The sequence below is a fragment of the Tauraco erythrolophus genome, chromosome 4, assembly GCF_009769465.1.
Source record: "Tauraco erythrolophus isolate bTauEry1 chromosome 4, bTauEry1.pri, whole genome shotgun sequence".
Taxonomy (NCBI): Eukaryota; Metazoa; Chordata; class Aves; order Musophagiformes; family Musophagidae; genus Tauraco; species Tauraco erythrolophus.
In genome coordinates, this window is record NC_141468.1 from 37,639,440 (window position 1) to 37,652,176 (window position 12,737).

Consider the following 12,737-nt stretch of genomic DNA (forward strand, 5'->3'; position numbering starts at 1 on the left):
TTTTGCGAAACAGATTTTGCTTCTAAAAACAGATACTCACACTCTGTGGTCCAATGAAATCTGGAAATTGATCTCTGCTTTATCATCCCTGCAGATGACGACAGAGTAGTGCAGTTTGATAAAGAGAAAAAGAAAACTGTTTAAAACCTTGTTTCTTCTCTTCTTTTTCAGCCTAGTTGGAGAAAACACAGAGACCAAAAATGCCACCAATGACAACAGCGCCCCAGTACCCGCCTCCAGATGGAGGTTGGGGGTGGGTTGTGGTCTTTGGGGCTTTTATCTCCATTGGATTTTCCTATGCATTCCCCAAAGCCATCACAGTATTCTTCAAAGAAATACAGGAAATCTTCCACACATCATATAGTGAGATAGCTTGGATATCATCAATAATGTTGGCTGTCATGTATGCAGGAGGTAAGACATTTGTGAAATTTTAAAATATCATAGTTGTTTTGTTTATTTTCTATGGTCTTAAAGCATTTTACAGTTAGTTACTACCTGATTTTACCATTATTACCTAAAGAATTTACCAAATTACATGGGGTTTTTTGCATCATACTTTATCACAGAGTATTGGTGACCACATCATTAAAGTCATGCTTACTTTGCCTTTAAAATATTTTATATTCTCTTCCTTTTTGCTTTCCACTTAGGGCTTTTTGTTTGTTCCTCTATCTAATTCTATTTTGCAATTTGCCCTAAATTCACAGTTTCTGAGAACTACATTTTCCAACAAAACAATGCCCAAGTAACTTCTCTTGGGACTGGGAGTGCATTTGCTCAGTTTCCACTGCCTTGGTGAGATCTCTCCGTAGATCAGATGATAGGGCCTAAACACAGGAAATTAATATGGCAATGAGGGTTCATTAGTCAGGCACAGGTATTCCTTTGTAGACAGGAGTTTTATATCTTGTCCCTATTTGTCCTGAAATAAAATTCTACTTTCCATTTAGGCCAAGAGCCATGTTTCATACATGCCATCTCTCAGACAGCTAAGATACAGACAGTTTTATTCTTGGGACTGAAATGAACAGTGAACATAAATTCTTTGATATCTTTTTTCTTGCGAGCAAGCAAGTAAAGAACAAGACAGATGGAAAAGGATTTTAAAGTACAAAGCCATGTTTAAGTACTAGATGTCAAACTTGCTTTGGCAGGTTTTTTGTCTATCAACTTCAAAGACTAACTGTTAAATTCTACTTGATTTCTTCATTCTTTCAGATTTATTTTTTTTTAAAGTATTGGTGGAAGCTAGCTGCTACTTAAACAAAACACTTTTTCAGGCAGTCCAGAGGTCCAAATAAGAGGTTCTTTCAGGCAGTGAATCTGGCATTGCCCTTTCTTTGGATGTTATGAGGTAACCACTTGGAACATCTCAGACAGCTTGCAATGATGGAAAAATTAAATGCATGCATTTATATATATGTATATGTATGTATATGTGCGTATGTATAAATGTATATATATAGAAACTGAAAACATTGTGCCTATAGCACATTGAGATTCAATATCTTTATCACTGAAGAGCATCACTCCGATATTTGTCAGAAGTGGTATCTGAATAATAGTAAAGTATGGTATTATCAAGTCCAGTGAACAATCTATTGAAGGAAGAATGAAGTCTTGTTTTTAGCATGGTATTTTTTTATTTCTGATTTCAGCCCACCTAAGTTTTGACACCTGAATGACCCTATCTCCTTTAGCAGTCAGGGAAGAGAGGTAGGTGCCTACAGAGAGGAATTCAGACTACCCGAGTTGCTCTCTCTCTAAGTACCTGTTTTTCTCCCCTGACTATAAAAATGAACCTGCAGGCCACACAGCATTAGCTTAAGCACCTCAGGTAAATGTTTTTCACGTAAGAGGATGGAAAAATGAATCCTTTTTACAAATACTAGCAGAGACAAAGACCTGATAAAGATGTTTTGACAAGTGGTGTCGATATCAATAAAAGCTTGCTCTTCAGATATTTTGATCCCATATTTATTCATATATTCATTCTCTAGTAGAGACTCATAAAGGATTTTATAGGACTTGCAACAATAACCAAGTGATTCCCCAAAATTCACCAGGTGAAGAAGTAACTCTTTAAAGAGTGGGATAAAAGGGCAGGTATGTCCTCTCTCACGTTTAGGTCCCCTCTAATGTAGTTGCTTCTTAAGGATGCATATGTAGCATCAGCACTTGCCCTGTGGAATGTACACTTTGGAGGCCCTGAACAAGTGCTGGACCCATCTACAACAAGGAAAGTGTACCAGTATTAAAAAGCTGGAGTTTGTTTCTGCTTTCCTTATGCTCTGACTTTTGACCTGAACTCTTTTTCACCGTATTTTCTAATCAGAGGGCAGGTTTGCTTTATAGCGCAGGTGCTGTTCTTCGGTTTTAATCTTTGAATAATATATAATTTATGCTGTTTCTCTCATCTCAAAGTTCACCTAAGTTTTATTAACAGTACAGATGCAAACCACAGAATGTTTAGCTGTGGGCATTTTTACCTGCGATGTTAAATGTGCACAACTTTTAATGTAAAATATAAAGCATTCCATACTTCTGCCTTTTCTCTGATATTTCTTTTACTGTTCTGAGTACCAGCATACTAACTTCACTAGTACATTGACATTAAAAATTACAAAAATGGTTTACTATTCATTCTACTAACACCTACCCAGTCACTATGAAGATTATCAGCACAGGAACAGTAGGCAAAGTTGCTTGGATATCTTGTTATAGACTCATGGTTTTAAAATGCTGAGAATAATGATCCTGCCTGATGTAAACGCTCTTTGAAGTCACAGCTTCTCTAGAAGCCTTTTTAGCCTTCCTAAAAATAGGCCATTTAGACAATCACTGGCAGAATATGAAATAACAATCAGGGAAAACATTTCTGAAGGAAATCACTTCATTGTTTTTACTGTCTGAAGGTGGTTTGATTCCTTAGCATTTGATGTACTGTAATGTGAAATACACCTTCAGACCATGAATACAAGGTATGCTGTTTACTACAAAGCATGATATGTGCATCTGCGATGAACACTCTGTTCATCATACTACTAATTAATGTAACCTGAAAACATCTAAGATCTGTCATCCTCATTAGAGAGTAGCATTCAACCTATTAATCATCACAGTGAGGTCAGTGAATAAGTTAGAGTCTGTGCAGACACTCTTTGCTTTGGAGGCTGCAGCCTCTTGCAGTAATTAGCTGGCATCTGTGTTTCAGTAACAAGGTATTAACTTACCTTTCAATGCTTGACGTAAAAAAAAAAAAAAAAGAAACTAATAAAAGTCATCCAGTAAGGAGCTAAAAGAATGTTAATTATGTTTATCACTTACTTCATACTTAGAATAAATGGCATTAAATTATAGCAAACCATCTGGCAATCCATATGGTCTCCTGCAGTCCTGGTTAATTCCAGCAAATAGGTCAAGCACAGCATTCACCCCGTTAGGAAAGCACTAAGCAGAGGTGACAAATCTGATAAATCAAATCAATATGAAACACTTTTCCTCTCTCAATTTGGCATAATATGCGCTTTCGTATTTTTTTTGTTGGGTTTTGTTGGTTTGTTGGTTTTTTTTTTTTTTTTTCCTTAAGCTCTCTCTTTCCCCCTTCATCTCCTGGATGTTTTTTACAGTTTACTAAAAAGCCATCTTAAAAAGCCAGATCCTGTGATATGATTAAGGTTACAGGTATTGCCCAGCCTCTACTGTTCAGCCTGCGCCTGAAAAAAGCATCCTCTGGAGAAGAGCAACAGTTCCATCTCCATGGCAACTCCTTCTTCTGCCTCTCTTGAGCAGAGACTGTCAATTGTATTAAATTAAGGGTGATGGTTTTGTGATGGACTCCAACACCCGAGGGACCGTGACTGAGACCACCAAACTTTTGTTACGGGAAGACAGAACCTGGGATAAAATGGAATTAGTTGAGTTATCCTGACAGAGCAACCTGTGTTTCTGCATGTGAATGAACACATATGTATATTAAATGCATTTGCATGCGTGTATTCTTATATACCTAAACTATATATGTATTCATACACTTACAGAGCCATATTTATGTTCTAACACACAGAGGAATTGAGGAATTTAAGAAAAAGATCAAATATATTTGACGTCAAGTTGTCTCAGTTCATTCTTCTCTTTTTCAGAACTTCACCTCTCACTTTGTACAGTGTTAACCAGACAAAGGTGATTAGAGAGCTTCTTATCGGAGCTCGATCTGTTTTCAGTAAAAATGTTTTCACTGCTTTCAGTGTAGGTTTGATAGGAGCCTTAGTGGCAGCTATGAAAGCCATGTGACAGGTCTGGTGATTTCAGACACAGCTGACCTTGAGTTTTAGATTTCCTTAGGGAAAAAGCAGTTGGTTTACTCACTTGTCTTTAACTCTTTTCTGTCATTTATTCAAGGACAATTTCAGTTTGAATTTTTTTTTTGTTTTCTTTTTGGTGTTTTGTTTATTTTAAAATAACTTTTTGGGTGTGATATTGGGTTATAGATATTAGCTTGAGAGCTGATAAATCCTCTAAGCCGTACCCAGTTGTGAAATGTGAGATAGTCTTGCTGGTCTGAAGTTCAAAAAAGAAAAGTCTATTTAAATTCTAGATTATGTTTCTAGGTAAATTATTTAAAAAGTACCTTTGGATCCCTTTTGAAGAAAGATGCTATGTAAGTGTAAGTATTGGCCATTACCATTTTTCAAAACACACTTATAATTAAAAAATGCAGCATTTAATAGCTTTCTCTCTCTCTTCTGTATTTCTTAAATTACTCAAGTTTAAGGTTAAGTATTTCCAAATAATAGCAAATCCTTAAAGGATTTTTCAGGTGGCAACACAAAAGTAACCTATAGACACGTTCTCATTTTGACTTTGTTAAATATTAATTTGGAAAATAACATATCATATGGTATGTTCAAAATATTTGTGATTTTATCTCAGTGGGTGTTTTGGTGATATTGCTGTGAAGATGAAATGGCGTGCACAGTGGAGATGACAGTTGCGAAATCCATGTAACACAAACAACAGATGGTTATGGATTTTTACTTTTGGACAGGACCTAGGCTCCTACACTTTTCTCTCTCCCTGGTAATATTTTCTTGTTTTGATTTTACAAATACTGGCACAAGGAATTCAGTGGCCATGGATAAGGAGATTGAGAAGCTTTCTTAAATTGACCTATGTCCTTTGTTGTCAGGGAAAAATGTTTTTCCCCATCAGAATATGCAAAGTGTTGAATTTTAATAACCTCATTTAGAGTGTCCTTGAAAGCAGAACTTATCAGCTTTCTGAATGCCTCATGGGCATGAGGGAATACTTCACATTTAGCCTAAAATATATGTAAAACATCTATGTCGTGTTAATTTGAGACTCACTGATAAAGGAAAAGAAGTAATAATGAGGTGACGCAAGAACAGAGCATTTTGAATCTTACTAACAAATGGCAATAAGTACAAAAAAGAGGCATAAAGAGTAAAAAAAAAAAAGTTTAGAGTGGTTCAGTTTTTAAAAGAGCACCTGAATGATAAGGAAGCCTGATAAAGCCTCTGAACGATATTACAGCCACTTCTTATGTTTCTTGGAAGGCTTTGAGTTTTAGTAAAACTGTACCTTGTAGGGCAGTGTTCTGTGGTAGCAATGACTGTTTTAAAGACAGACCTTTCCTAATGTTTAGAAAACACTCTTTAAAATGGTCGTGGGAAGAAAGGTGAAAAAAGGTAGATCTGTTGTAGATGGTTTTATACATTTTTTTCAAACAGGTTTGTCATTTTATCTACTGGTGCAAACTGCTTTTTACTCTGCAACGTGTTATTATTTGGCTGATCTATTTAACAGATCTATGATAGATAGTTTAGATTTAACAAATCTATCTATTTAACAGAGAGATCTCATTGTTAAATATTCAGTGCCTTTTGGGGGTCTAATTTTGCCAAGTTTTCAGGAAACAGTTTTTAATGGGATCTATTAAGGCACGCTCAAGAAGCCAATCTCAAAGTTAAGGACACACTGCCTCTGAGAGAAATAAGGGTTTTTTGTCTTGTATTGAATACTTATGTTAATTTTGAATAATCGTTGGAAAGACATTACGCAACAAAGAATTCCCACTGTGCTTCTACCAAGCTCTTTCAGTATCCAAACCATAGATTATTCGTAATGATTTGATGCATATCATAAAAATATTTGCCATAACTTTAATTCAATTAACTCAAGCCCTTTACTAAAACAGTTCTTATTTACGTACAAGTAGGCAATGTGGCTTACATAATGAACGTTAGTTAAACATTCCTTTCCTATTTGAGGCTTTGTATTTGTCTTGTTCTTCATTTGGTTGTATAGCCAGGAATTTCTATAAGTTAACTAATCAATATTTACAGCTTTTTTATCTGCAAAGAATATTCTTTTTTTTCTCTCCCACTCAGTTTCAAGTAATGAGTCAAAGTCAAACAATAATAAATAACATACATCATAAAATACATTTTCTAAGGAACTAAATCTTTAGGTTTGTTTAAGAACGATATCAAGGGACAAACTTAGGCCTTTGATATGTTCATAGAACTTGTAAAACTTCGATGAAAGAACGCTAGTTTTGTGTGTACTAATAACGTTGGATTAGTTCCCATATAGTTTTTCATATCACTGGATTGTACCATGGTTGTATTTGTGATGTGTGTCATGTAATTCAAAGGTAATGAAACAATGGTCTAGCACAACTGGGAATCATGAGGTATTTAAGCAGATACCAGAGAAGTACTGTAGGGAAGGAAAAGTCTATCTACGCACGCTGTGTATACCATTGTAGTCACACTAGCACTTCAAATGAAATAATAAACCCAGCACTTTACAAAGAACTTATTATAGAATTTTACTGGTCCATTGTTTTGGAATCTCTAAGAACTATTCCCTTGTTTATTTTGAAGGGTATATTCAAGGGAAACAGTCATACTGATATGTTTAGAAGATAACCAAAGCCAGTATCAAATGGCAACAGCTGAGATTTTTATTGTGATACATAAAGATGTGTAGATCTATAGTCATAAACAGAGGTAAGTGGTCCAGGGGCTTAGTGACAGATTTACACTGACACCAGGGGAAGTACAGAAATCAAAGAATGAGGTGGTTTTAAATTGTCTTTTATGATTACTTTAAACACTCTTTTAATTGATTAACTAGTTTTGAAGATTTTTGCAGAGATCACATATATAAATAAACATATATACCTTGCAACAAGTTTTTGATCAGTCAGAACCTTTTCATCTAACAGTGATATTCTGTTAAGAACACATGTCAAAGAGCACAAACAACTGCAGCTTTAGTAGGTAATATATTTCACTGATGCATAGAAGCAAAAGAAAAGCTTACCTTTCTTTTCCACAAATTTCATCAGGTTTTTTTTTTTAATTGTCAAGAAACAATCTGGATCGATGGGCTGAGGCCAACTGTATGAAATTCAACAAGACCAAGTGCCGGGTCCTGCACTTGGGCCACAACAGCCCCCTGCAGCGTTACAGGCTTGGGGAAGTGTGGCTGGAAAGCTGCACAGCAGAGAAGGACCTGGGAGTGCTGGTCGACAGCCGATTGAACATGAGCCAGCAGTGTGCCCAAGCAGCCAAGAAAGCCAATGGAATCCTGACATGTATCAAAAACAGTGTGGCCAGCAGGAGCAGGGAAGTGATTGTTCCCCTGTACTCAGCACTGGTGAGGCCACACCTGGAGTATTGTGTCCAGTTTTGGGCCCCTCGCTTCAGGAAGGATGTTGAGGTGCTGGAGTGGGTTCAGAGAAGGGCAACAAAACTAGTGAAGGTTTAGAGAACTTGTCCTGTGAGGAGCAGCTGAGGGAGCTGGGACCGTTTAGTCTGGAGAAGAGGAGGCTCAGGGGGGACCTTATTGCTCTCTACAATTACCTGAAAGGAAGTTGTAGGGAGATGGGGGTCGGTCTCTTCTCCCATGTTATGAATGACAGGATGAGAGGGAATGGCCTCAAGTTGCGCCAGGGGAAATTTAGGTTAGATATCAGGAAGAATTTCTTTACAGAGAGGGTTGTGAAGTATTGGAACAGGCTGCCCAGGGAGGTGGTGGAGTCCCCATCCCTGGAGGTGTTTAAAAACCGTGTGGATTTGGTGTTGAGTATCATGGTTTAGGGACCCTGACAGTGCAGGGTGAATGATTGGACTCAATGATCTTGAAGGTCTCTTCCAACCAGATGATTCTATGATTCTATGAAACAAGTAAGCATCTTCACTGCAGTTTTACCTGACTTTTGTTTCAATGAATCATAGAATCATAGAATGGTTTGGCTTGGAAGTGACCTCAAAGTTCATCTAGTTCCAACTCATCTGCCATGTACAGGGACACCTTCCACTACACCAGGAACCAGGTTGCCCAAAGCCTCATCCAACCTGACCTTGAACACCTCCAGGGATGGGGCATCCACAACTTCTCTGGGCAACCTGTTGCAGTGCCTCACCACCCTCAATGTAAAAAATTTCTTCCTTATATCTAATCTAAATCTCCCCTCTTTCAGTTTAAAGCCATTACCCCTTGTCCTGTCACTATATATCCTTATAAAAAGTCCCTCTCCAGCTTTCCTGTAGGCCCCCTTTAGGTACTGGAAGGCTGCTATAAGATCACCCCGGAATGTATACTATGACCAGAGAACCAAATGAAAGAATGTGATTAAAATAGGAGACTGTATTGTGAAAGAAGATATTGATTTCTTCATCTAGTTCAAACACTTCTTGCAACACTTTCCCATTGATGATGGGAACATGTGCCCTGTTTGGTTTTCTATGTATACTGCTTTGAAACACTTATTGTTAAGTGCTTTGCCCGTTACAAAATTTTGAAGGAAGTAGTGCTACCCTTAGAGCTTTTTGACAATCATAAATCGATATTATAGGGACCGGATTCATGTGTTTAGTTTTCCTCAGCATGGGCGCCTACATCTGATCCAATAGTCTATACATCTTCTGTTGTCAGTCAATAAAAATCAAAATTTCTAATTCATCCTTCCTAAGTTAAATGTACAAAACACATCAAATGAATCATGTTTCAGAAAGACTTCTCTGTCTTTTGAGTGCTAAAGAAATCTAGAAGAAGAGTTCAGATGTACATTTTGCACAAATCTGAGGTGATGCTACCCTACGTGATTGTTGCCCTATAGTGATTGTTGCCCTATAGTGATTGTTGCCCTATATTAATACATTATATTTCACTCCCCAGAGACCTTGAAATATAAGAATGTTCCTGTTAGAGATACGCACCCATGGTTAGTGATTTTGAGCTTGTTCTGGTTAAAGTTTGATTTTCTTCTTTAATCTTCCTCTTTTATGTTGCATGGATTGTAATTCTCCCACGTTTCAGTGACACTGACTCTATTGTACTAGTTTTGATGCTATTAAAAATACCTGGTAATTTTAAGATTACTTATTAGCTTGTAAATCTTCTCAAATCTTGCAGTGACTTTCCTCATACCTATAATTCCCTTTCTTCCATCACCAGCTAAGAAAAAAACACAACCGAGAGAATAGCTGGTTTAGCTAATAATTTACCAAGTTTACATTCTTCTGTAGGTGATTATAAGCTGATAGAAATCTATAGATCTGTTATAATTTCTTCTGTTCTGTGAATGATTTGAAAGTTGAATACACTTCCAGCCTCTTTGTAGCAAGATCCCCAAACACTTCCCTATCAGTATCAGCTAGCAATACCAATTTTATCATGGTACAAACCTTACTCATGCCGCTCTCCTATGGAGGGCTCCTTTGATTTTCCAGGGACAGAAATTGCTTGACTGAAATTATTTCTTCTTTTACAAGAATGAGCTTGTCTGTACCACACATGCTGCTTCCAGATTTGCAGATGTGTCTTACCTTTTATCTTCTTGTTATTTTCTACATCATAGAATATAACTTAATGTCAGGACTTCCCAAGAACTCTGCAATGGCTTTCAAGGTAGGACTGGCAGAAAAGAAGGCAGCGGGTGTCCTGTTTGACCCTCTATAGAAGGGCAGTAATCTTGTGTCCTTAGAAGTCAAATTTCACTCAGAAAAGCTTCTAGAGCAGTTCTGCTCTAAATTGTTTGAATTATTGGCATATACTCAAATGGCAGAATTAATCCCTCCTTATTGTGATGTTGCTAAACTTTGAGTGTGTGTAATTAAGTGGCTGAGCCTGTTGTTATTTGCGGAATCAGAATAGTTGTAATTTCCAGAGCAGCAAGTAAATAAGCAAAGTGCAGGAACTATTCAATCCATAAGTAACCAAGACTCTATGGCTGTTACCATGAAGCATTTAATTAAGGAATGTAAGATTTTAAAGCTGGTGAGAAGTAGTATGACATAAGATTTTTTTATTTATATTGTTAGTTAGTTAGTTAGTTAGTTAGTTAGTTAGTTAGTTTACATGGGCATCTGCCCAGCAAATTTCAGTAAGATAAGAGAATTAAAGTAAAATATCTACATTATTGATAAAGAACTTTAGGTCATGTGAAACATATGGTGAATCTACAGGTCATCTTTGAATTTATAGCCAAATGTCCTAGAGTCATAGTTTGGCTAGTAACACTGGAAAAAATAAAAGGTGTCAGTAGGAAATCTTACAACAGATCCACTGATACACATAGTGATGAATGACAGTTTTCACTGATGGTTTTATGTTCTTATCAAAGACAGGTAAAATAACTGCCTGGAACTCCATTCCAGGTATGGGCACCACAGTGCTAATCCTGCAATGTGTGCTTAATTTCAAATATTTCAGTGATCTCATAAAGTTTAAAGTTAAAATAAATTTTTCACGTGCTTAAAGTCAATATATAACCATGTTTATATATTTATGCAAATATGTTTATCCATAGAGATAATGAGAGGGAACATAACCCCCATTTTTAAAAAGGGGAATAAGGAGGACCCGGGCAACTACAGGCCGGTCAGCCTCACCTCTGTGCCTGGCAAGGTCATGGAGCAGATTCTCCTGGGAACCATGCTAAGGCACATGGAGAGCAAGGAGGTGGTGGGTGACAGCCAACATGGCTTCACCAAAGGCAGATCGTGCCTGACCAACTTGGTGGCCTTTTATGATGGGGTGACAACATCGGTGGACAAGGGTCGACCAACGGATGTCATCTACCTGGACTTGTGCAAAGCTTTTGACACTGTCCCGCACGACATTCTTCTCTCTAAACTAGAGAGGCATGGGTTTGATGGATGGACCACTCGGTGGATAAGGAATTGGCTCAATGGCCGTACTCAGAGAGTAGTGGTCAACGGCTCGATGTCCATGTGGAGACCGGTCATGAGTGGCGTCCCTCAGGGGTCCGTGTTGGGCCCGGCCCTCTTCAACATCTTTGTCGGTGACGTGGACAGTGGCATGGAGTGCACCCTCAGCAAGTTCGCCGATGACACCAAGCTGTGTGGTGCCGTCGACACGCTGGAAGGGAGGGATGCCATCCAGAGGGACCTCGACAGGCTGGAGAGGTGGGCCCGTACCAACCTCATGAAGTTTAACCAGGCCAAGTGCAAGGTCCTACATCTGGGTCATGGCAATCCCAGGCACAAATACAGACTGGGCGGAGAATGGATCGTGAGCAGCCCTGAGGAGAAGGACTTGGGAGTACTGGTGGACGAGAAGCTCAATATGAGCCGGCAATGTGCTCTTGCGGCCCAGAAGGCCAACCACGTCCTGGGCTGCATCAAGAGGAGCGTGGCCAGCAGGTCAAGGGAGGTGATTCTCCCCCTCTACTCTGCCCTCGTGAGACCTCACTTGGAGTATTGCGTCCAGTTCTGGAGTCCCCAACATAAGAAGGACATGGACCAGTTGGAGAGGGTCCAGAGGAGGGCCACGAAGATGATAAGAGGGCTGGAGCACCTTTCCTATGAGGACAGGCTGAAAGAGTTGGGGCTGTTCAGCCTGGAGAAGAGGAGGCTCCGGGGTGACCTTATAGCGGTCTTCCAGTACCTCAAGGGGGCCTACAAGAAAGATGGGGAGAGGCTGTTCAAGAGGGCCAGTTGTGATAGGACAAGGGGTAATGGTTTTAAAATAGAGGGAGGTAGATTCAGGTTGGATATTAGGAAAAAATTTTTTACCATGAGTTGTAGAACACTGGAACAGGTTGCCCAGATCGGTGGTGGATGCTCCATCCCTGGAGACGTTCAAGGCCCGGTTGGATGAGGCCCTGAGCAACCTGATCTAGTTGGAGATATCCCTGTTCCTTGCAGGGGGGTTGGACTAGATGACCTTTGAAGGTCCCTTCCAGCCCTAACGATTCTATGATTCTATGATTCTATGATAGGTGTTTGTAACATCAAGATCTCTTGACAGTGTACCTTCGATGACTTAAGTGCTCCCAGAGGCACTCATTAAAATCTCATTTTTACTTATGTCAACCTTAAAAAGACATTATCATAGAATCATAGAATGGTTTGGATCTTAAAGATCATCTAGTTCCATACCCCCTGCCACAGGCAGGGACACCTTCCGCTAGATCAGATTGCTCAAAGACTCATCCATCCTGGCCTTGAGCACCTCCAGGGATGAGGCATCCACACTTCCTCTGGGCAACCTGTTTCAGTGTTTCACCACCCTCATTGTAAAAAATTTCTTCCTTATATCTAATCTAAATCTCCCCTCTTCCAGTTTAAAGCCATTGCCCCTTGTCCTATCACTACATACCCTTGTAAAAAGTCCCTCTACAGCTTTCTTGTAGGTCCCCTTTAAGTACTGGAAGGCTGCTATAAAATCTCCCCAGA

The 12,737-nt window shown here is 38.9% G+C and overlaps 1 protein-coding gene across 1 annotated transcript in view; it reads left to right on the plus strand.

Moving 5' to 3' along the window:
- The first annotated feature begins 200 nt into the window (after positions 1-200).
- SLC16A7 (solute carrier family 16 member 7) overlaps positions 201-12,737 on the plus strand; it is a 32,433-nt gene continuing 19,896 nt past the window's right edge. The window contains exon 1 of the mRNA XM_009977483.2: positions 201-414. Within this exon, the coding sequence (XP_009975785.1) occupies positions 201-414 (214 nt within the window). The remainder of the gene's footprint in view (positions 415-12,737) is intronic.